Source organism: Malus domestica, chromosome 02 (assembly GCF_042453785.1).
Source record: "Malus domestica chromosome 02, GDT2T_hap1".
Classification (NCBI taxonomy): domain Eukaryota; kingdom Viridiplantae; phylum Streptophyta; class Magnoliopsida; order Rosales; family Rosaceae; genus Malus; species Malus domestica.
The window spans coordinates 36,616,006-36,636,810 of record NC_091662.1 but is presented as its reverse complement, the minus strand read 5'-3'; the positions used below and the strand labels follow the sequence as shown (position 1 = coordinate 36,636,810).

At 35.8% G+C, this 20,805-nt stretch overlaps 2 protein-coding genes across 4 annotated transcripts; one reads left to right on the top strand and one right to left on the bottom strand.

Moving 5' to 3' along the window:
- Positions 1–1,953: 1,953 nt before the first annotated feature.
- Positions 1,954–7,344, top strand: LOC103427021 (nuclear transcription factor Y subunit A-4-like). Its single transcript, XM_017330024.3, has 7 exons — positions 1,954–2,114; positions 3,668–3,918; positions 4,419–4,534; positions 4,709–4,780; positions 5,524–5,688; positions 6,395–6,819; positions 6,917–7,344. The coding sequence occupies exons 2-6, from the start codon at positions 3,681–3,683 to the stop codon at positions 6,803–6,805; spliced, it is 1,002 nt and encodes a 333-aa protein (XP_017185513.3). The 5' UTR covers positions 1,954–2,114; positions 3,668–3,680; the 3' UTR covers positions 6,806–6,819; positions 6,917–7,344.
- A 2,249-nt stretch (positions 7,345–9,593) lies between these two features.
- LOC103427020 (carotenoid 9,10(9',10')-cleavage dioxygenase 1-like) lies at positions 9,594–15,479 on the bottom strand. 3 transcript variants are annotated; one of them, XR_003770484.2, is made up of 14 exons: positions 15,130–15,479; positions 14,977–15,047; positions 14,875–14,889; positions 14,139–14,250; positions 13,952–14,051; positions 13,413–13,475; positions 12,922–13,032; positions 12,657–12,841; positions 12,257–12,395; positions 10,975–11,080; positions 10,798–10,899; positions 10,449–10,700; positions 10,128–10,341; positions 9,594–9,883 (listed from the first exon to the last, which is right to left on the bottom strand). XR_003770484.2 is itself a non-coding variant. In XM_008365095.4 (14 exons), the coding sequence occupies exons 1-14, from the start codon at positions 15,364–15,366 to the stop codon at positions 9,854–9,856; spliced, it is 1,635 nt and encodes a 544-aa protein (XP_008363317.3). In that variant the 5' UTR covers positions 15,367–15,479; the 3' UTR covers positions 9,594–9,853. The 3 variants fall into 3 exon arrangements, 2 of the variants coding, with proteins under 2 accessions (XP_008363317.3, XP_028952547.2); XM_008365095.4 differs by having other exon boundaries at positions 10,128–10,239; XM_029096714.2 differs by having other exon boundaries at positions 10,128–10,239; positions 14,416–14,889; positions 15,130–15,411.
- Between the last annotated feature and the right edge of the window lie 5,326 nt (positions 15,480–20,805).

The window sequence follows — 20,805 nt, the reverse complement described above, 5'->3', positions numbered from 1 at the left end:
TCTAGTCATATCTTATGAATCGTTTTGTGCTTTTTTAAGTAGGTGATAAATATGTACACAAACGAGTGATGCGACTTAAAACTATGGGGTGTGTTTATTTGCCTTCCTTAACTCTCACTGGACTGGATTGGATTAAAAACTAGTGAAGTCCCATGTTTGTTATTGGAAGGGACTAGTTTTAATGGGCTTAGCTCTCACTCGCTCCGACTACCGACTTCGCTAAACGGTCTTAGCTAGTCCTCCCCAATCCATGGGACTGCTAAGACCACATCTCTCGCGTCCTTCATCTCCGATCGACAACTCATATCACATCCTCGTCATCTTCGGCTCCTCAATTTGCAGAGATGGCCAACTCGATCATCAGTCACAGCAGCTGCAAAACAAAAACCAAATTGCAACTGCCGAGAGCTCCGACTGCTAAGCCAACTCCTCCCTGCTTCGTCGCTCCTCGCTTCGCCCCTCCCATCCCACAGTCCCATATACAAACTACGCCCTACTTCGCCCCTCCCATCTACCATTTCCAAATCCAGATCCCGCAAAATTCGAAGCAAAATAGGCAAAAAATTCTGCAATATTTCCACTTTCAAAATCCCAAATTCTAAACAAAAAATTAGGAAGAAAAGAGGAAGATGAACAAAGAGAAATACGAAGAAAAGGATGGAGATGAAGAGGGAGATGGAAGAACAAAAATTTGGAAGAAACAGAGGGAGAGGGACGGAGCAAAATAAGGAAGAAAAGGGGGATTAGCGGAAAAGAATTGGGAACAGAACCGACAGTAGTAGTAATAAAATATTACTTACCAGGATACACGTGGGTGCCCATCATATTCCCAAGTCCATTGCGTGGCAGAAGTAGCACATGTGTTTGACTGCTACCCTGGTTCCTTGGGAAAATGCTCAAATAGCTTTGAGTAGTGGGACCCACTGGACACGCTGCTAGGCCGACACGTTGCGCGGCCTTTATTTTCATATTTGTCCTTTTCTTAATTCTGAATCTACTTGTTGAAAGAAAATAAATTTCTTTAAAATTTTAACTTGGAATTGTATACAAAATTCACGCTGGCCAAGCTTCTAGACTTCAAAATTAGTTTGGGGAGCAAATGGTGGACATTGCCCAAATTACCCCCTGCCACTTATTTTCATCACTTTTTTTTTTAAAATTGTATTTGTATAAGTATCGAAAAAAACAAAAAACAAAAATAAAAAAAATTTGCAAGTGGCCCTTTACCAGAATGGTAAAAAAGTGTTAAACTCTTGTATGACAACATGAGTTCGAGTCTCGTCGGAAATTAATCTAACAAAATCTATCGTTTGACAAAAAATATATACATATATATATATATGTGGGGAAAAATTTGAAAATAAAAATCATACTCCAAAAAAAAAAAAAAAAGGTTACCTTTTTTTTCATTCGCGTTTTCTTTTTCGGTTCCCCATGCATCAAATCTTCGAGAATTCAACTAAGCTATACAACGAACTATACATAATTATTTGGTATTGAAATTCTCAAAACGTGAGTCATATTTATATATCCAAATTACATATTAATGAAATTCTTTTTGTCAACAAAAAAAAAGTGAAAATATATTTTTGTCTTCTATCACAACAAAAGGTTAAGAATAGTAATGTAATTTTATAAAACAAAATTTTTCTTTTTTTGTTTAAATCTCACTTACAGGTAATTTTATCATTTCTAATTTAAAGAAAAAGATCTCTCCCTCTCTTCCCACTCTTACGTTCTCTCTCTCTCGTTCTCACTCTTTCAATTTTAAAAACAAAAGTAAAAAATTTAACACACACTTTGTATGTAGGCATATACTAGTAAAAAGAAAAGAAAGAGAAAATTGTAAGGTTAATTTTGTCAAGTCATCTTAACTTCTCTTTAAAATTTAAACTAATGAATATTAATTTAATTTCCAGAATAATATTTTAAAAATGGTTATCATATTTTTAAACTGTCTGCGTCACCTTCCACTGTCTCTCTTAAGGTTGCAAAGAGAAGGTAGAGAGAGAGAGAGAGAGAGAGAGAGAAAATGAGACTTGCATCGACGACTTCCCATCCCTGAAATCAAAGCTTCTTCTTAGGGTTCTTATCCTGCTACTTGGCTCACTACTGTAAGATTTTCCCTCCCAATTTTTTGCTCCAAAGTGTCTGCATGTTTGAAATTGTTGTTTTTCTTAGAAAAGCACCTTCTAATCTCTGTTTGGTCAGCGAGGAAATATTAGAAAATTTCGGACTTTGGTTTTGGATATAGAAAAGTGAGCTCAAATTTCCAGCTTTGCCCCCTAATTTTTGGTTTAATTGTACATTTGATGCAAAAGCTTTTGAAAATTTAGCCTGGTTTAGTGGAGTAGGACAGTGTATTTCACATGTATTTATTTTGATTAGGAACGATGTTGCTACTCTAAGCTAGATTAAGGGGAGGCGAAGATTTGAGCCTGCTATCAACCAGGGCAATCCACCATTTGCGTGTATTTCACATTTAAAATTTGAATTTTTTGTTCATGCTTTTTTATTTTTTGATTTTCTATAATTGCGTATGATTAAAGATATAATTACATGTTAAAGATACCCAAATGATTTGTGCTTATATTTTTGTTTATTTCGTATATAATCGCTTAATTCAGAGGGACTTACAGAATATTGTTGAGGGCATAAATTCCCTCTATTTTTCTTTTTGGCTTGAAAATTAATATTCTTTACGATATCCCTGTCTGTATTCCTCGAGTTCATGGTAGGAACTCTACGGTTACCCAAAAGGAGGGGAGATTGCAATACCCCATCACGCCACCGCTTTAACTTTTTGATAGCAGTGTTTAGGGTATTTAAACCTGGGAGTCTAAATGTCAGCTAGAGTTAGTACTATTAGAAGAGGCCTGGGGTCATCAGAAAAAGTGTAAGAGCATCCCAACCCATTTCCTATCGGTCAGTTGGGGAAAAGAGTTATAGCAACTCATCCCTGCTATTGAGAGAAAAGTCGCTGACCCTCTATGCTATGGGATAATGGATGTGGGATGCGAGAGCTAAGACTCCTTTTGAGTTGTTGTACATGGGTAAGTAAATGGTTACGTCTCAATTCACAAAGGTCCGCCCATTGTTATGCATGCAATTTTCTTCCTGGTGCAAGTGCCAACGCCAAGGAAGGGAGGTTGTGATACCCAGAGGGAAAATCATAATACTTGTGAAGGAGGGAGGATTGTGATTCCCCTGAATCACATTGGGTATGCAGTAGGAAGATCTAGAGCATGCAAGTGAGGCTTGGGAATCCAAAACTGTATTGGCGGTGACATTTTTGGGAGAGGTCTTCGGCTGTTACAGCGTTTGGTTGATGTACTTATGCCTAGCTTTGTCCTCAAGAAATTTGGTAAAAAGCTTATTAACTAAGAATACTATGATTTAAATGGAACGTCAATCTTTACCATTCTGTTCGAATTGTTTCGCTGAATTATTTTATGATCCATGTATGTATTTTTCTATAACTGAATGGCTGTTTGGTTTCTGGCTTGGGATATGATTTCATGAATGTGCTCCTAGTGGATTTACATATCGTAGGGATTTTCTGTCTTTTCCTTTCTGCCATGACAGTTGATCAGTACTTTCTTTTGGTTTCTGTCCTCATCTTCCTTACTTATGTTAAATGTTAAACCTATGCTTAAATTCTTCTCAGGAGAAAGTGGTGAATGATGCCAGCTAAATCTAATGAAGATCTGCATATAGAGCATGGTTCTGAGACTGCGCTGCGACCTATCTACTCCCAACCTTGGTGGCGTGGAGTGGGGAATGGTACAGCATCATCTATGGTGGATCATAGTAGTAGTATGGTCATGAATGGAGCTATGCAGGCACAAACTAATGCTAGGCTGGATGGTCGGGCCAACTTCAATAAAGAATTTCGGACTACAGTAGAATCACAGACTGGTAGTTACTTTTTGAATTATCATATCCCACGAAAATTTCATGTGAACTTAGTTTTCATATGTTCTGGGAGATTATATACACTTGCTGATATAAGAAATTAAATATAAAGTAACCATTCGGAAAAACTTTTCATTTTCTTTTACTATAACTTTGTGTTCTATCTGAGATTGAAGGACAGAATGTATCATCAGTTTGACATACTGATCAAGACCTTTTAATCTGTGAAATAAAGGAAAAGTTCAATGTTTTTACGATCTAAGCTGAATGCCTTAATACAACTGAGTATTTTTTGGAGAAAAAGAAATTAAGTAGGCCGTACTTAAACAACGGTGTTAGATATTACAATCTTTGTCCTACTAACTTATTTTGTTTATGAGCCGGTTTATTTACGAAAAACTATATCTAGTTGAAAAAAAAAATAAGGAACTGCATTACGAAAAAATTATGTCTAGTTAAAAACAAATAGACTTATGTGTTAATGCAAGTTTCTTTTTGTTCAGATGGGAATAGTGGAAGTGAAAACCAACATACCAAAAGCGTTTCGTCCTCAGTGGTTCCTGCAATGGGTCAACACGTGGATCCAAACTCACAAATGGAACTTGTTGGCCACTCAATTGTAAGTACTTTCTCTTTTCTCCTCACATTCTACGCGTACAAACCTTAAAACATATGGAAAGAATTACAGACACACGAAGAACAGGAATTTGCATCCATTACTATGCATCCAATTTCTTCTGGAAAAATGTCTGCTGTTCAATAAGAGGGTTTACAAGTTTATTAAACTATGCAGGTTATGTCATCGTATCCGTATGCAGATCCACAATATGGTGGGATGCTGACTCCTTATGGGCCACAAACTATGGTATGCAATCTGCAGTTGTTGATATTGTTTCAGTACTATATATTGTATTTAAGTTGGCACGGCAGGAAACCTTCAATGAACTGTGCCAGTTAAAATGAAGTTTTTGTAAATATAGGATTTCCATAATGCTCTTGTAAATGTGTTGAGAAAGCAAGAGGAAATGAGATACATTAATCATATCAATAGGTCTTTGAGCCAACGATGCTCTGGATACCATGTTGAGGAAGTTAGGAGAATGAGATAAAAGGGTTCAAATAGTGTCCACGTCTAGCCAAAAATAGAAAACTAAATTATAACCAAGTCAATTAAATTATTAAGTAATTTACCCCTATAAACAAATTGGGAAAGCAAATACTTTTATCTGGAATCCTAATTACATCACACCTTTTATTCTCCAAAGCTTGCATTTATGCACATTCATACTTCGTACCAATGTTTCTCTCATCAATTCCGTTAAAATATACAAGGGACGAAATTGATGAGCTTGAAACACAAGGGACCAAACTGATGAGTTGGTAAAAGATAAAGGACCATTTGTGATAAAAATATGTATTTATGTTTTTTCTGTCGGGTTTGGTACCATATATACATGTTTGGTAATCAATGTTGTAGTCCACATTAGATGCAACTCTTGCACTTTCTAGTCTTGTATAAGCAATAGGATGAATATTATCGTACTGCACTGAATTTAGTGTTGAGAAAAGTTGTCATTTCATATCTGATGGTTTTTAGTGTGATGCTAGTTGCCTCCCCACTTCTATGGTATGCATCCTGGTAGAATGCCTTTGCCTCCTGATATGGAAGAGGAGCCTGTGTATGTAAATGCCAAGCAGTACCATGGTATTTTGAGAAGAAGACAGTCACGTGCTAAAGCTGAGCTTGAAAAGAAACTTATAAAAGCTCGAAAGGTAAATGATTTCAATTCTTTCGTTCTTCAAACTCATGGGGAGTTGGGTACAAGAAACCAGCAAGGATGAAATATGGAGTTGTGAATATTTGTTCTCTATGTCTAATTTCTGAAGAAAATGCATCAATACAACTTTAATTAAATTAAATAAGTAAACTACTCATGCCAAGTAGTATGACGTGTAGGGTGACTTGTGAATATAGGATCAACTAGTAGCAAGTATGAACTTGAAATCTAAAGTCTAAGGTGGATTAACTAGTAGCAAATTTGATAAAGTTATACAATTTTGGAAGTTAGAAATATGGAAATATCATTAGAAACACTGGAACTCTGGAGATGTATTATCAGAAATATTGGTAAATGTCGGTAAGTAGCAGTCATTTCTGACTCGTCTTCACCAGTGTCGTTTTTTTGGGTATGTAAATTGGTGATATCAAAGTAATGTTGGCGATATGCTGAATGAAAATGTCTTTCATTCCATGTTCATATTAGCATATACTTTTTACAACCACATAGGTGGGTCTATCGATTTTTTCACTCCCGGACACATGCTTTAGGCTTAAATTTGGGTGGTAAAGCCTTGATGATACATGGTGGTTCCTTTAGGTTTTATGTTCATACATCAGTAACTACTTGATCTGCTTCTTCTGCTTAGTAATTCGTCCTTTAGGGCCTGTTTGACATATGATTTTATTGTCACTGTACAGCCATATCTTCATGAGTCTCGACACCTGCATGCATTAAGGAGGGCAAGGGGGTGTGGAGGTCGCTTCCTTAATAAAAAGAAACAAGATGATAACGACGAAAATTCCTCACTAGAAAAGGGCATGAATTATGATGGAAACCATTCAGCTGAATCTGCCAAATCTGGTTTTGAGTGCTGTCCAAATACCAGCAATGGGAATTTTGATTCCTCAAATGTCCAGCAAGACAGGTCAGGTCAATGGCCCAGGACACACAGCCACCACACACACTCTAATGGTAATGGCAATGGTCATGACCCATCATCAGCATACCCTTCCACGTTTGGTGACAGCAAGGAAAGTGTGTTCCTGGGTCAACAGAGGGAAAACATGCAGTTGAATGGGTTGTCTCGCGGCGCCATCCCCAGTAAATGAGATCCCTCTACGAGGTTTGGGTCCCCTCTTGACAGGGTTACAGTTCATGTGGCAAACCGTTTTTATCAGTTGTCCATCTTCTTGTATTACATAGATGCTTATATCTTGCAGGAGATGCTCAAGGAGTGCACAGTCTCTCTTGGAGGAAACCTGGCTGCGCAATGTCAGTATCCGGCAACTCATTCTTGGCTTTGGTTACCTTGTAATTATTGGGGGTGGGGCGGAAGGAGATGGTGGTGGAGTTCATGTCGTCTTGAGCCTGCCATCGCTTGCACTCACTCCTGTTGTAGAAACAGTAACAAAAGGCATCAGTTGGGAACTTAAAACCAGAAAATTAGTTGTGAATGCGTAGATTCTAAACACTGCAGGTATTTTGATTTTCGAAAGTGTGTTGTGACTTGGGTTTCGGACGAAATTTAGGGTTGTGGTGACTCCTGAAAAGACTATTTCCCATCACTGGAGGGGAGAATTTGATCTGTGTTTCTAAATGTAGCTATAATTATCTGGTTTTCTTAACAGTCCAACTACTTTTTGAGGCACTACTGGGTTTGATTATTGTTACGTATTTTTACAACACTCCAGTTTAATTGTGCAAAAACCAAACTAGTTTCCACAATTTTGAATGAGGATGTGAATAGGGGGAGCTGGGGTGTTTTGAGTAAATTTAGCTTTAGGATGTGTGTTGTGACTTGTGAGTAAATTAAGCAGAGTTGTAACCAAAAGAGGAAAAGAATAAATTAAGTTTTCATATAAATATTTTTCCATTTTGCAAAATGATGATTTTGCAAACTATTCTGGTCTATGGAAAGATGACAAACTGACTTATCTTATATCATGAACGATGTATTGAGAAACATATAAATTTCTGGTTATGACAAGGTTACATAGTATTAATTTATACGAAAATTGATTGTTTAAGATTGAAAATAAAAAGAGAAATTTAACGAAAAGTTTCCGATACTATTCACTTTAACGAAAAACCAAATTTTTACATTAAAAAATCAATACTGGTATTATTTACTTTACCTTTTATTTTATCCTTATCGTTAAAATTCAAAGTTTTTAAACCTTTTTTTATTAGTTTTCCTAAATAAAAAACCTAATAGTTTTGGAATTCAGATATCAGAACCCAAAAACTTCCTCTGAAAATGTAGAATTAAAAAGAATTTTGGAAACAAGGCATGAGAAAACAAAAGGTTTTCTAGATCTCAATGAAGCCCAGCCCAAAGTGCAATATCTGGATGGAAGGCAGTGGACCACGTGATTACCAGTCCAAACAAAGCTGAAACCCTAGCACACATCTTGCAATCTAAAACCTACCTTCCTCCCGTCCCTCCCCGCCTTCTCTCTCTCGATTGAAGTTGTCTGTCTGTCTGTAAAAGCAGCTAGAGATGTCCCAATGATGAACAATTTAGTAATCTGAGGAGAATGCATGAAATTACAATTAAAAAGATTGGTGCTCCCTTTTCTGCAGAGGTTGAGGAGCCAATTCTTAATTGCTTTCGTGCTCTCCAGGTTGAAACCAGGCTTTCCTGAGGGATTTTCTTTCTTTTTCTTTCACCATATTTTGCTTTTTAGAAACATTGATTCATATATGCTTAATTTGTTTGAGGTTTTTCAATTTTCTAGTTTTTATGCTTTTTTTTTTTTTTTTTGCTTGTTAAGCAAATTAGTTATTCTTTGTTCATCCATTGTGCTTGTAGCTAGAAACCAAGAAGATGATTTATTTAGGATTAGTGAGTTTGATACAAGTAGGAACCAAATTGCTGAGATAAAGTAATGCTTATTTGGATTGGTCAAAGTTATGAATCAAGGAAGTCATAAATAAAAATTAATGTTTTTGCGTCACTTGTGAGGTTTAGCTCATTAGTCGACCTCAAGTCAACAAGGCTTCTCGCTTTGCGAGGGTTGGAAAATGAACGTTTTTTCGTACATAGCCTTACCTTTTTTTGCCTAAAAGGTTATTTTCACAATTTGAATTCGTGACATTTTGGTCATAAAATGAGCAATCTTTTAGACTTGATCGTTGACATTAATTAAAATTAGTGATGTCTCGATCTTTTTGTTTTTAGGTCCACGAAGCGGTTTGGGCCAGATAGCCATAGAATCAAACACCTTACGTTATTTGGCCAAAAAATGTGGTCTGTCTAATCTGGTCATATAGACCTCCAATTTCTTGTAATTGTGATTGATTTGAGCTGAAAACATAAATTGGATGGTGATGTTGTCATTTAGGTTCCTTTGACATGCCACATTAACTAGTGTGAATGTGATCTCTTATGCACTCGAGTTTGAATTTTCATCCTCACAGTTTAGATTAGTTTAAAATAAAATATCGTTTATTCAAAAGAAAGAAATAGATTGAAAGATTTCAACCTTCACATTTTAAGTCAAATTGGGAGGATGGTAATATTGTCATTTGGGTTCCCTCTTTGTTATATCAACATTGTAGACGTTGAAGACTATAGTTCAATAAGCTTGCCAATTTTTCCTCATTTGTGATGACTTGGTACCTACCTTCAATCTTCAAGCTATCACTTTCAAGTATCAAGATGACTTGTTGGACAAGAAAATATTTAGCCGTTGTATACACCAAGAGGGAGATAATTAAGATTTGTAAGATTTAGCCGTCGTATACACCAAGAGGTAGATAATTAAGATTTGTAAGCTAAAATCACAAGAGGAGAGACAAAAATTAATTACCACTTAACTTGTTGCTAACAAATTCGACTGCAATCGATATTGCAATCATAAAAACGAACCCCATGCAAATAAGAAAAACGGAAAATGCATCCAAGTATATAATTAACATTAATCAAGATGGTATAGGTATTGATTCATTTTTGTTCCAAGTAATTAAAACACAACAGACTAATAGAGTAGTTTAAATACAGAGGTGTATACATTTTGTTCGATCATTATATTATCGATTGCAGTGGAATTTGTTAGCAACAAGTATAAATCACAAGAGTAGTTTAAATACAGAGGTGTATACATTATATTACAGTGGCCTGCCTTCCCTTGCGGGTTCTTCCAATGATCGAACAATTAGAGCTTCGCTTGTTCTTGCAATTGCTCCTGTTCAAGAAACCGTAATTTACATCAGAAGCGCGCTACCAAGAAAAGGAATGGTAAGAGTAGGAGAACGAAACATAAACGCAAGCAAGCACCGGGTTAGAACTTAGAAGGCAGTTTTGAGTCAAATTAAATCAAATAAAGCTGATCTGCATGATCCCAATCTTTGTGTGAATATGTGCACTGCATGATGCAGAATGAAGTAAAGATTAAAGTGCATCTTCGGAACAATTGAAGTGGCGCTGACCTCTGTCACGAAGATAGCATGCAAACCGTATGGAACTCTGTGTGGCAATTCCACAACTGCAACGGGCTCTGGTGACATTGTCTTTGCATCAACTACATGAATTGCTGATTTTCTGCATGATCAAAATGCAAGTTTAGATTGCAGTCTGTCCTCAAGAAGATTGAACTTCACACGCACGTCACTGCATGACCGCTGGTAACACCGGTTTACTCAGCTTCAAAAGCATAAGCATGGAGAGGTATAAAGAAACTTATAATATGGTTTATAAGAATATCCAGCGGAAAAAAAAAAAAAGAATAGCCTGAGAAATGAAAATAGTACCCAGTGTTCTCGTCGTGAACAAAGAGTATTAAGTAGCCATCATCTTCTTCAGAAGTAACGCCAGGAGTGCGAGGGACAAAAATAGCCTCAGAACCAAATCTGCCAGGTCCCAGGTCATAGAGGCCTTGGACATTTCCTCCAACCTCAATTTGTGTTTTTCCAACCTCTCGTTCAGCATGCAGATCAAACTTGGCTACTCCTGTAACCTTGAAAATGCTGTCCAGCAAGGTTCCGTACACATAACGCTGCTTCCTGATTTCACACAAGTTAATTGATGAAATAAGTAAACATGAATGTTACACTAGCCTAAAAGAACATTAGGCAGCTCCCAGGGAAAGGATATGCGTACCTTCCGGTGTAGCTCTCATTCACCCTGGGAAAATCTACAGCCGCTTCTGATAGTTTCTTTTGGGATGCTAGACCAGTTTTCAAGTTGAATCTCATTTCGTACCTGAAAATAATTAGAACAGTCAGAAGCACCATCTCTCAAGGAATCAAGTCAGCAACATCTGTCAAAATCTCTTACAGCTCATTTCTGAAGTTTTCAAGCTTTTCTTTGAACATTTCCAAATCAAAATTCTCAAAGCGGCATGTGATTAAAACAACTTCATCCCCCTCCTCCCAAGCATTAGCTACATAAAAGGGGAAAAAAGGGCAAACCATCAGAACGTAGACAAGAAAGAGCTTTAAGCATAGTGTAAACACGAACCATGCATGATCATAGGTACTATTGTTGAACCAATCGACAGTAACTATAAGTTACACATTTTGAACAAAAATCCGGTCATTAGTAAAGTTCCGGGACTGAACAGGACAAACTAACAGAGCCATTTCATTTCTGTTTTCATTACATGCACATGAATAGACAGAAAACCACTTTGCAGACTGTTGAACTATAAATTATGATTTGCAGAAATCTAAACTACTTCCAGACTTCAATGAATAACGTGGAGTTACAATTGTGCCATATCAACTAATATTCTTCCAAGTCAGTCAAGGATATACCAGAATTTTGGCATATTGGTTAATCCAAAAAGGTCCCAATTTACATTAAGGAAAAGTTACCAAAAAGAATAACAGATGTAATGGTTGATCAGTTATTCGTCAGTAGATGGGAGTCAGAAAAGAACAATTCCCTCCTAGTCAGCATATGATGCAGACAAACCTGAACTTAATCAAAGGGGGCTAAAATAACTTCCGTAAGCCTTGATAAGTTCAGGTGGTCTGGAATTTTAGCTAGAGGAATTCAAGGATAATATGGAACTGGAAGTTAGATCAGTACTACTCTATGAAACCGAGAAGAAAAACTGAATTAACATAAAGATCAATGGAACAGAAAGAAAAATAATAAAAATTCTAGATAGCTGGTAGGATTTTTGCGGCCTGAATCAGACAGGTGGTATGCATAGGAAGGGAGCTGATAGGCAGAAACCTACATAGAACATATTGGTTTGAACCCAACTACAAGTAGCAAGGAAAAAAAACTGCCAAAACAGCAAGGATACAGGGCTCAATTGATACACCGTAAAACAAATTTAAGATTTCAGAAAAAAAAAGGGTGAAAGTCACAACATTTTTTTAGTAGAAAGTGATCACGCTCCTCAGATGATAACCCTTCTTAGTAATGCCTCAAAAGAATGATAAAGTAAAGGAATTGCAGCACTTCTTTAACAGTGTATGCTGTGCTTCACCAATTAAATTTTAATAGCATGCAGGTATTTTAAATATATATTGAACTTACTAAAAAAACAATACTTGTTTCAAAGACATTGTTTTGTTGCACTACGATAGGAAGCAAATATGCGCACCATTATGGAAAATGAAGCAATTTGGAAGCTCGAACCATCTGATTAGCAACTCATCCTTTGCATACCGTGGAAGTAAACCAAAGCGAGCTTTTTTTGTTTGATCAAATGTGAATATCAACTTTTGTTCCTTAACCATTTCCTGGAAAAAAAAGAAAAATAATAACATGTTAAATCTCATTTTAATGTGATTGTTTAATGTTCAGAATAATTACTGTTAAGTTATTCATTGATCCAAAACTTAAGTGGAATAGAAGTGGGTAGTGCCACTCAATGTCCATGAATCATTTGGATCAACACTCGAACACAATACCATATTGAGTAATGTTGATCGAAAAAGCTTAAGCTTTTAGCAACAAGCCCAAGAATGCATAGAAAAAACTAGATGAAAATAATTTCAGACCTTTGGTTTGAAGATCAGGGGGAGATCCATGAAAATTGCATAGTTTTCAGTAATTGCAAAATCATGCATCATGACAGGGTCTGGTATTGTTATCGGTATAGGGTCATGCATGAAACCATCCTTCGAAATAACTCTGTAAGTGACATATGGCGGCGTCCATGAATAGCCAAATGTAAACATCTCACCTGCATTATGTACTTCATAAGTTGACAGGAAAATCTCCTTATAAGTCCGAAGAAATACATTATTATGAAAATGTACTTACCAGTGAATGGGTCAACCTTTGGATGAGCAGTGAAGGAATGTGTCAGTCTCTTATCATAATCCAGCAAGCCAACCGTTTGCAGATCTCCATCTTCCAAAACTTTGAGGACATCTGCATAATGCAAAACGAACAGTTTCCTTTACAAACTAGAAATAAACAAGAGTACCAATATGTTTGAGTCCCGCAGAGATATACGAGGCAACACAAATTGTTTCTATTTCATTGCTAATGCAACATAAGCAACTTCAGTTCCACTGAAACAGAAAGAAAAAAAAAGTACCAATATGTCTTAGTCCTGGAAATATATAGGAGGCGACACAAAGGTTTCCATTTCAAGGCTTTTTCTTTTTCTCAACCACAAAAACCAGACATCTATATTGCATCAAAAGAAGTTGTGCAATCCAAGAACAAGTAATCTCTTCATCCCAAAGGATCCTCGAATTGATTGAAATTGAAAAGTAGATGCAAGAAAATGGGTGAGTTCTGCTTACAAGGTTTATCCGCCTCGTGAAGAGCTAGAAGCTTCCCATGGTGATATGTGAGAGCTGTGTTACCTGGAAATGTAGAAAACAGTTATTTATGTTCACTGCTTTCTTAGGCAAGTAAAAGGACACGATTTCTTCATTAGCCAGGATTTCAAGGATAAAATTTAAGAGGCATGAAAATTTCATAAATGGTAACATGTAAATTTTAACTACGCAAATTTCAACTATGTAAATTTTACTTCAATCAAGGTGTCGTCGTACCCAGTGCACAAGGCTCCCGCTTTACGCAGGGTCTGAGAGAGGTGAATGTCGGCTAGCCTTACCCCCAACTTTCACAACCGGACGTGTCCATGCATACTAAATTGTGGTGTATGGATTTAAAATCCTATACAAATATCAGTAACCAAAGGCATTAAAGCCAAGAAATTGTCGCAGTTTTGACATTAACTTTAAAACAGGATAATGCATGGAAAACTGCTTTCAAAATTGTACAGAAAATAAAAATTGTTGCGGTTAAAAAAACATTTCGCACAAGAACACCTTACCAGTCCCAAAACCATAAGACATATCTAATATTTTCAGTTTTTCTCTTAGCATTTGCAAGCTCTTCATGAATAAGCCGAGAAACCCCTTAAGGTCTCCAATCTGGAAATGACACATTGAGGAACGTAAGAAAGGAATCTCCCAACTAACGTGTATGGCACAAGCGTAAACCAAATTGCAATGATATACCTTCATAAATTTAGAACCTCCAAAATATTCTTCTTGCTTAAGACGTGACGTCCTTACGTAGCGGGAGACATAAGTTGCTTTTCCATCTTTGATGCGCATACCATGAACCATACTGCAAAATGTTAACAATAACATGTATACCTTTACTTGCTTTGTCCAATTTATAATTTGATACACACAATTAAACCAAGGAATTATCATAACTTATAACAATCTAAAAGAGCAATAACTGTAAATCTTAACGCTGAGCCGTAAAATGAATCACTGAATGCAGTACCAGAAATGAAGGTGGATAAACAATCAACGCGTACATGCTGGAAAACAGATGCATATTTCACCAAATGCACCGAGAAACAGTTCTCCGAAAAGTGTACCTCGAGAAAGCAAGCAAGCAAATAGAAAGTGGAGAACACGACGAAGATAAGAGTAATTAGGGAGTAATGAAGCACAACTAGCCACATTTTACAATAGCAAGAAAAAACAGTCGTACTGAATCCTTAACAGAAGATACTCTTCCAATATTCCCCAACACTGATTCAGTGACTTTACCAATTCGGCCAACGACACGAATACTGAATAGAAACAATTTAAGCTATTTATGGCTTATCTCAATTTTAGCATGGAAATTGAATTCAATAACATAATTACACTACAAACAAATTGTTCAGAAAACTTGAAATCAAAACATAAATATTGATGTGAAAAATGGAAAAAAAAAAACAGGGGAATCACTCACCCATCTCCATCAAACCTGCAAGGATAGCAATAAGGAACATCAGCACAAAACACAGATGACTAATCTCTGAAACATTATTTCCAACAACTAACAGAGACATACCAGTGATATCCAGCAACTGGTGCAAACTTTGGGTTGGGCCCCACCCTGACAAACTCTCCATTTAAGCACTCCTGCATTTCATACATGGCATGTCATTGGCAGGACAATTGGCAATTGAGAGAGAGAGAGAGAGATAAAGAGAGAGAGAGGTACAGGAAGATGGCCGATGACAGGGAGGTTGGTGGTGGGAGGAGTTTCATCAGCCACCGGAGCAAAGTTGCCAGCGAGGTCGTGGTGAGGCTGAGAAGAGTCGTACATCCACTTCACGATCAGCTTCTCGATCAAGTCCACCACTTTTGAAGAAAAACCCTTGTTGGGTTTTGGGTTAGGGACCACTATGGCGCTGCTCTTGAGCTGCTGGTTCTCGTCGTTAACTTCGACCTCCGCCATTGTTGTCTGGTTTCTGATCCTTGGTCGAAGTCAGCGAGTCTGCGTGGTGGAAATGGAGGGAAGGGGGGTGTTTATCGCGTGTTGTTGGTAATGGCAGTGCCACGTTTAACGTTTTGTCGTGGAACGTAGGAAACAACATATTGAAGTAAATATGTTTTTATTTAAATATTTAAATATATTTATGTTTTGTTTTATTATCATTATTCTATGCATAACAGCCAATTGATTTTAATTTTTCAATGAGATAAGGAGTTACAGCTTTTTAAGTTTGAAACATGCCATTGACTTTTCAATTAAGGAGTTATCTCCTTTTAAGTTTGAAAGGCGCCATTACTTCTCTGAGTAGAGAAGAAAATTCTGACATGATACATAATCAAACCATTTTATTTGACTTACGTTTTGATTTTGTCTTGCTTTCAATTCTCTCAAATCTTCAACGTCTCTTTATTCTAAATGTATATATAGGTGTCCCTGGAATCATTGGAAATATACGAAAAAAATATATATCTTAAAGAGAACGACTTAATCCGCGACTCATCCTAAAAATTATTCACCACTCAAGGCTTTTACATTTTTCGGATAACTCGTTCCTTACTATTTCAGTTTTCAACATAACAGAGTGCAGAGGTTGAGATAACTTAATAAAGATACTGCTTTCTCAAACTGTAAAGTGCTGCCGTTACTGTACATATAGTTGCTCCTATTGCCAACTCGTCAACTCTCTATTATATTATTGGTTTCCTGTGGTACAAGATGCTCTTTAAATTTATGAGTTCCAGTATTCATCTGTGGTGTGCCCAAAATCCTTCTGCTCACCGAGAAAATGACTTGTACAATACGAATAGACTGTTATAACGATGTTTCCTGCTAATAAAACTAAAACATGTGTTTTTATCCCAATTTTTTAAAGAATAATCCCCAAATTTAGTAGTCCATCCATTTCATTCTATTCCAATATAATCTTAGGTACCAACCATGCATGGATGTTAAAGAGCAGACCCATGGGAAGGGGAAAACAAGTCTTCCACTTTGACTTCACGTTATCAAACCAATAATTAATCCACCCAAATTAGGGTGTTTTGCTATTGGGGTCTTCTGTCCCACGTTCGATAATTTCTTTTTCTCCTCTCCTCCTAGCCACTATTTAGAGGGTTTGGGAAAGGGAGAAGAGACACCAAGAGCAACAATTCACTTAGCTCAAGAGGAGAAGAGAACCCTTGGACCTACTCCAACCCTTGGAGTAAAAACTCAAATTTTAGATTCTAAACTTACCCCAACTTGCTCCAACCCTTGAGGCTAATATGAGTTAAAACTCAAAACTCATTTATGGGCCAAATTTAGCTCAAGATTAATTCTTCCATAGGTTAGTGAGGCTGACCCACCATATATGTATATTTTTTTTAATTATATATTTATAAATTCATTTAATCCAACGGTTAAGATCTAATTTGATGAAATCCAATGATAAAAAAAATTATCTAACGGTCCAAATTTAAATTCAACGGCTACGTTTTACGTAACTCCTCTATGCTTTACATACCCCAGAGAGTATGTTCGGGTTCAGAAACCCAAGCGCCGACCTCAAAAACAAATTCTGAATTTCGTTGGTCGTCCCTAATTGTGATCTTACCCGAGCACAAGGTACAACCGATGTGACATTGATATATTTGATATCCAAAAAAAACGTCTGTAAAGTAAATAATGATAGAATAATTATTATATATGTTACTGTATGTATAGTGGTAAACCTAATACAATACAAAAGAGATATGATAGACATCAAGCCACAAAAGAAAGACCAACTAAATAATTCTTCTTTCTTGCTATTGGAAATTTGGAATGAAAACTAGAGAAGTATCCATTCACTTTGATCTAGCCACTATTACTTTTTTTTTGTCAGAAGGTAGAGAACATTCATAAAACAAAGTCCAAATGGACAGAATACAACGGAGCCCTAGAAAGGATTGGCATACAGATTGCAACGTAGGTAGCCACTATTACTTCTATTAAACACAACAATGAGACAATTGGATCTTTGGGGGTCAATTGGTTTCTATGACTGACACGAACTAGGATGCGACTCTTTGATTCCTACTCGGGGCAAAAGAGGTGCAATCGCTAAAATAGATATCAATCTCATTTTATAATGAATGGTGTCGGTGGAAAAAATTCGAATCATGATAAAGTGATGACCCTATTTTTGCATTTCAACTAGTTTATCGTACTCGTATTTCCCTAAATTTGATAAGGAGAAATTCGATCACAGTGCTTTTCTTGATTTTATCATAGAAATCATGTTTCCCTAAAGTTGATCAACATGAATTCGATCATGATGTTTTCTTGATGTAAAACCCTTTTCACGATTAGAGGCGTATATTTGGGTCTTTGATACCTATCGTCTCCTAGTTTTGCAATTCTGTGATTAGCAAAAGATCCCTTCATATGCCTAGTTCATCTAACATATATTTAATGCATTAAATAAAATTCAATGCTTCCAACTCTTCTGTTTCACATATTTCATGTTTCATTTTCCATCATGCATCATCCTCACTAGTTCAAAGAGAATTCTCTCTCGAATTATGAGTGTCTTGTGTTGAAATTATACGAACAAAATGTTTCTTTACATAAAAGTAGATTGTTGGCATTGAAATTGAATTCTTCCGTTTCAAACAAATAGACATTTGGAATATCTAGATTTTGTCCACCCACGAAGAACATGGTCTTCACCACAGTCGCGAAATGAAGGTTCTTCACATGAATCTTCATCACAATATCATCCAATTTCGTCCCTTATCTACTGTCTCACTCATCAATGTAATCCTTACCATTAAATTCCGTTAAAATAGATAAGGGACGAAATTGATGAGCTTGAAACACAAAGGACCAAACTGATGAGTTGGTAAAAGATAAAGGACCATTTGTGATAAAAATATGTATTTATGTTTTTTCTGTCGGGTTTGGTACCATATATACATGTTTGGTAATCAATGTTGTAGTCCACAATAGATGCAACTCCTGGAGGGGAGAATTTTATCTGTGTTTCTAAATGTAGCTATAATTATATTTTATGTTTTGATTACTATCTGGTTTTCTTAACAGTCCAACTACTTTTTGAGGCACTACTGGGTTTGATTATTGTTTAATTTTTTTAATTTTTTTATTTTATAATACTCCAATTTAATTGTGCAAAAACCAAACTAGTGTCCACAATTTTGAATGAGGATGTTAATAGGGGAAGCTGGGGTGTTTTGAGTAAATTTAGCTTTAGGGTGTGTGTTGTGACTTGTGAGTAAATTAAGTAGAGTTGTAACCAAAAGAGGAAAAGAATAAATTAAGTTTTCATATAAATATTTTTCCATTTTGCAAAATGATGATTTTGCAAACTATTCTGTTCTATGGAAATATGACAAACTGACTTAACTTATATTATGAACGACGTATTAAGAAACATATAAATTTTTGGTTATGACAAGGTTACATGGTATTAATTTATACAAAAATTGAATGTTTAAGATTGAAAATAAAGAATGTTTAAGATTGAAAATTAAAAACCTAATAGCTTTGGAAATCAGATATCAGAACCCAAAAATTTCCTATGAAAATGTAGAATTAAAAAGAATTTTGGAAACAAGGCATGAGAAAACAAATGGCTTTATAGATCTCAATGAAGCCCAGCCCAAACAAAGCTGAAACCCTAGCACACATCTTGCAATCACCTCCCTTCCTCCCTCTCCCTTCCCCGCCTTGTCTCTCTCGATTGAAGTTGTTGTCGTATTTTGCTCATCGCACACAGAGATGTCCCAATGATGAACAATTTAGTAATCTGAGGAGCATGCATGAAATTACAATTAAAAAGATTGGTGCTCCCTTTTCTGCAGAGGTTGAGGAGCCAATTCTGAATTGCTTTCGTGCTCTCCAGGTTGAAATCAGGCTTTCCTGAGGGATTTTCTCTCTTTTTCTTTCACCATATTTTGGTTTTTAGAAACATTGATTCATATATGCTTAATTTGTTTGAGGTTTTTCAATTTTCTAGTTTTCATATTTTCTTGTTTTTATGCTTTTTTTTTGTTTGCTTGTTAAGCAAATTGGTTATTCTTTGTTCATCCATTGTGCTTGTAGCTAGAAACCAAGAAGATGATTTGTTTAGGATTTAGCGAGTTTGATACAGGTAGGAACCAAATTGCTGAGAGAAAGTAATGCATATTTGGATTGGTGAAAGTTATGAATCAAGGAAGTCATAAATAAAGGGGAAAAGGACTGTACATGTCAAATTTACTTTTTTCTTGGAAAATTCTAGAAATATAAATAAATAAAAAATCTATTATTAATAAATTTATCTATTGTTTGACCAAAAAAAAATATATATATATATATAAAACCACATGAACAAAATTAGTGTTTATGATAAACATGGGTTAATTTTTAGTCAAATTATTAGTATAAAAAATAAACTATGCGAAGTTAATCATGAGTAGTAGAAAAGTTCACGAGGCTAAGGGCTCATTTGGATGTGCTTTTAAAATGATTGAAAACGCTTTTAGATAAAATGTTTTTGAGTTCCAAAAGGACTTTAAGTGTTTTCTACAAGAAGCACCAGTTATGTGTTTCTTCCAGAAAACACTTAAAGTGTTTTTCAAGGATTTACTAGCATTTTTACTAAGGATTGTTTTCAAAAATATTTTTCACCAAAAGCGTTTTCAGTCATTTTAAAATCATATCCTAATGAGCTCTAAGTGTGTTTGAAAATTTATCAACCCAAAGTTTTTTTTTTTTTATGTCAACTTTTAGCGTGAATCGATTCTTGTCAAGTGTTTAGATAAATTCTGGTCTTAAGTAACCAATTATTCATGATATAGTCATAAATTAGTTGGATTATTATTTTTCATTTAGTTTTGGGGTGAAGGTAGTTTACTTGCATAGTGTAAAACGCTAAGGATTTGATAACTCAAGTTATGTGTCACAAAAAATGGTAACCTTCTAAAAAAAATATTAGTACAATCTTAGTAAAAACTAATGTTTTTGCGTCACTTGTGAGGCTTAGCTCACTTTTCCTATTCTATAATGTATATTATATTGTTTAAAAGGTGAAGCCAACAAGGCTTTCCGCTTTACGAGGGTCGAAAAAGGAACGTTTTTTCGTATGCAACCTTACCTTTGTTTGGCAAAGAGGCTGTTTTAACAACTCGAATCCGTGATCTTTTGGTCATAAATGAGCAATCTTTTAGACTTAATCGTTGACATTAATCAAAATTAGTGATGTCTCGATCTTTTTGTTTTTAGGTCTACGAAGCGGTTCGGGCCAGATAGGCATAAGTTCAAACACCTTGTGTTCCTAAACTTGGCCAAGAATGTGTAATGTCTAATTTGGTCATATAGACCTCCAATTTCTTGTAATTGTGATTGATCTGAGCTGAAACACAAATTGGATGGTAATGTTGT

What these genes read in the sequence shown, in the direction of transcription:
- LOC103427021 (XM_017330024.3), top strand. Translation starts at nt 3,681, where the DNA reads ATGATGCCAGCTAAATCTAATGAAGATCTGCATATAGAGCATGGTTCT. An exon ending in TACAGTAGAATCACAGACTG is followed by an intron (nt 3,919 to 4,418) that starts GTAGTTACTTTT and finishes CTTTTTGTTCAG; the next exon opens with ATGGGAATAGTGGAAGTGAA. An exon ending in AACTTGTTGGCCACTCAATT is followed by an intron (nt 4,535 to 4,708) that starts GTAAGTACTTTC and finishes TAAACTATGCAG; the next exon opens with GTTATGTCATCGTATCCGTA.
- LOC103427020 (XM_008365095.4), bottom strand. Translation starts at nt 15,366, where the DNA reads ATGGCGGAGGTCGAAGTTAACGACGAGAACCAGCAGCTCAAGAGCAGC. An exon ending in AATGAGAGCTACACCGGAAG is followed by an intron (nt 10,701 to 10,797) that starts GTACGCATATCC and finishes GTGTGAAATCAG; the next exon opens with GAAGCAGCGTTATGTGTACG. An exon ending in GTTCACGACGAGAACACTGG is followed by an intron (nt 10,240 to 10,448) that starts GTACTATTTTCA and finishes TTGATCATGCAG; the next exon opens with AAAATCAGCAATTCATGTAG.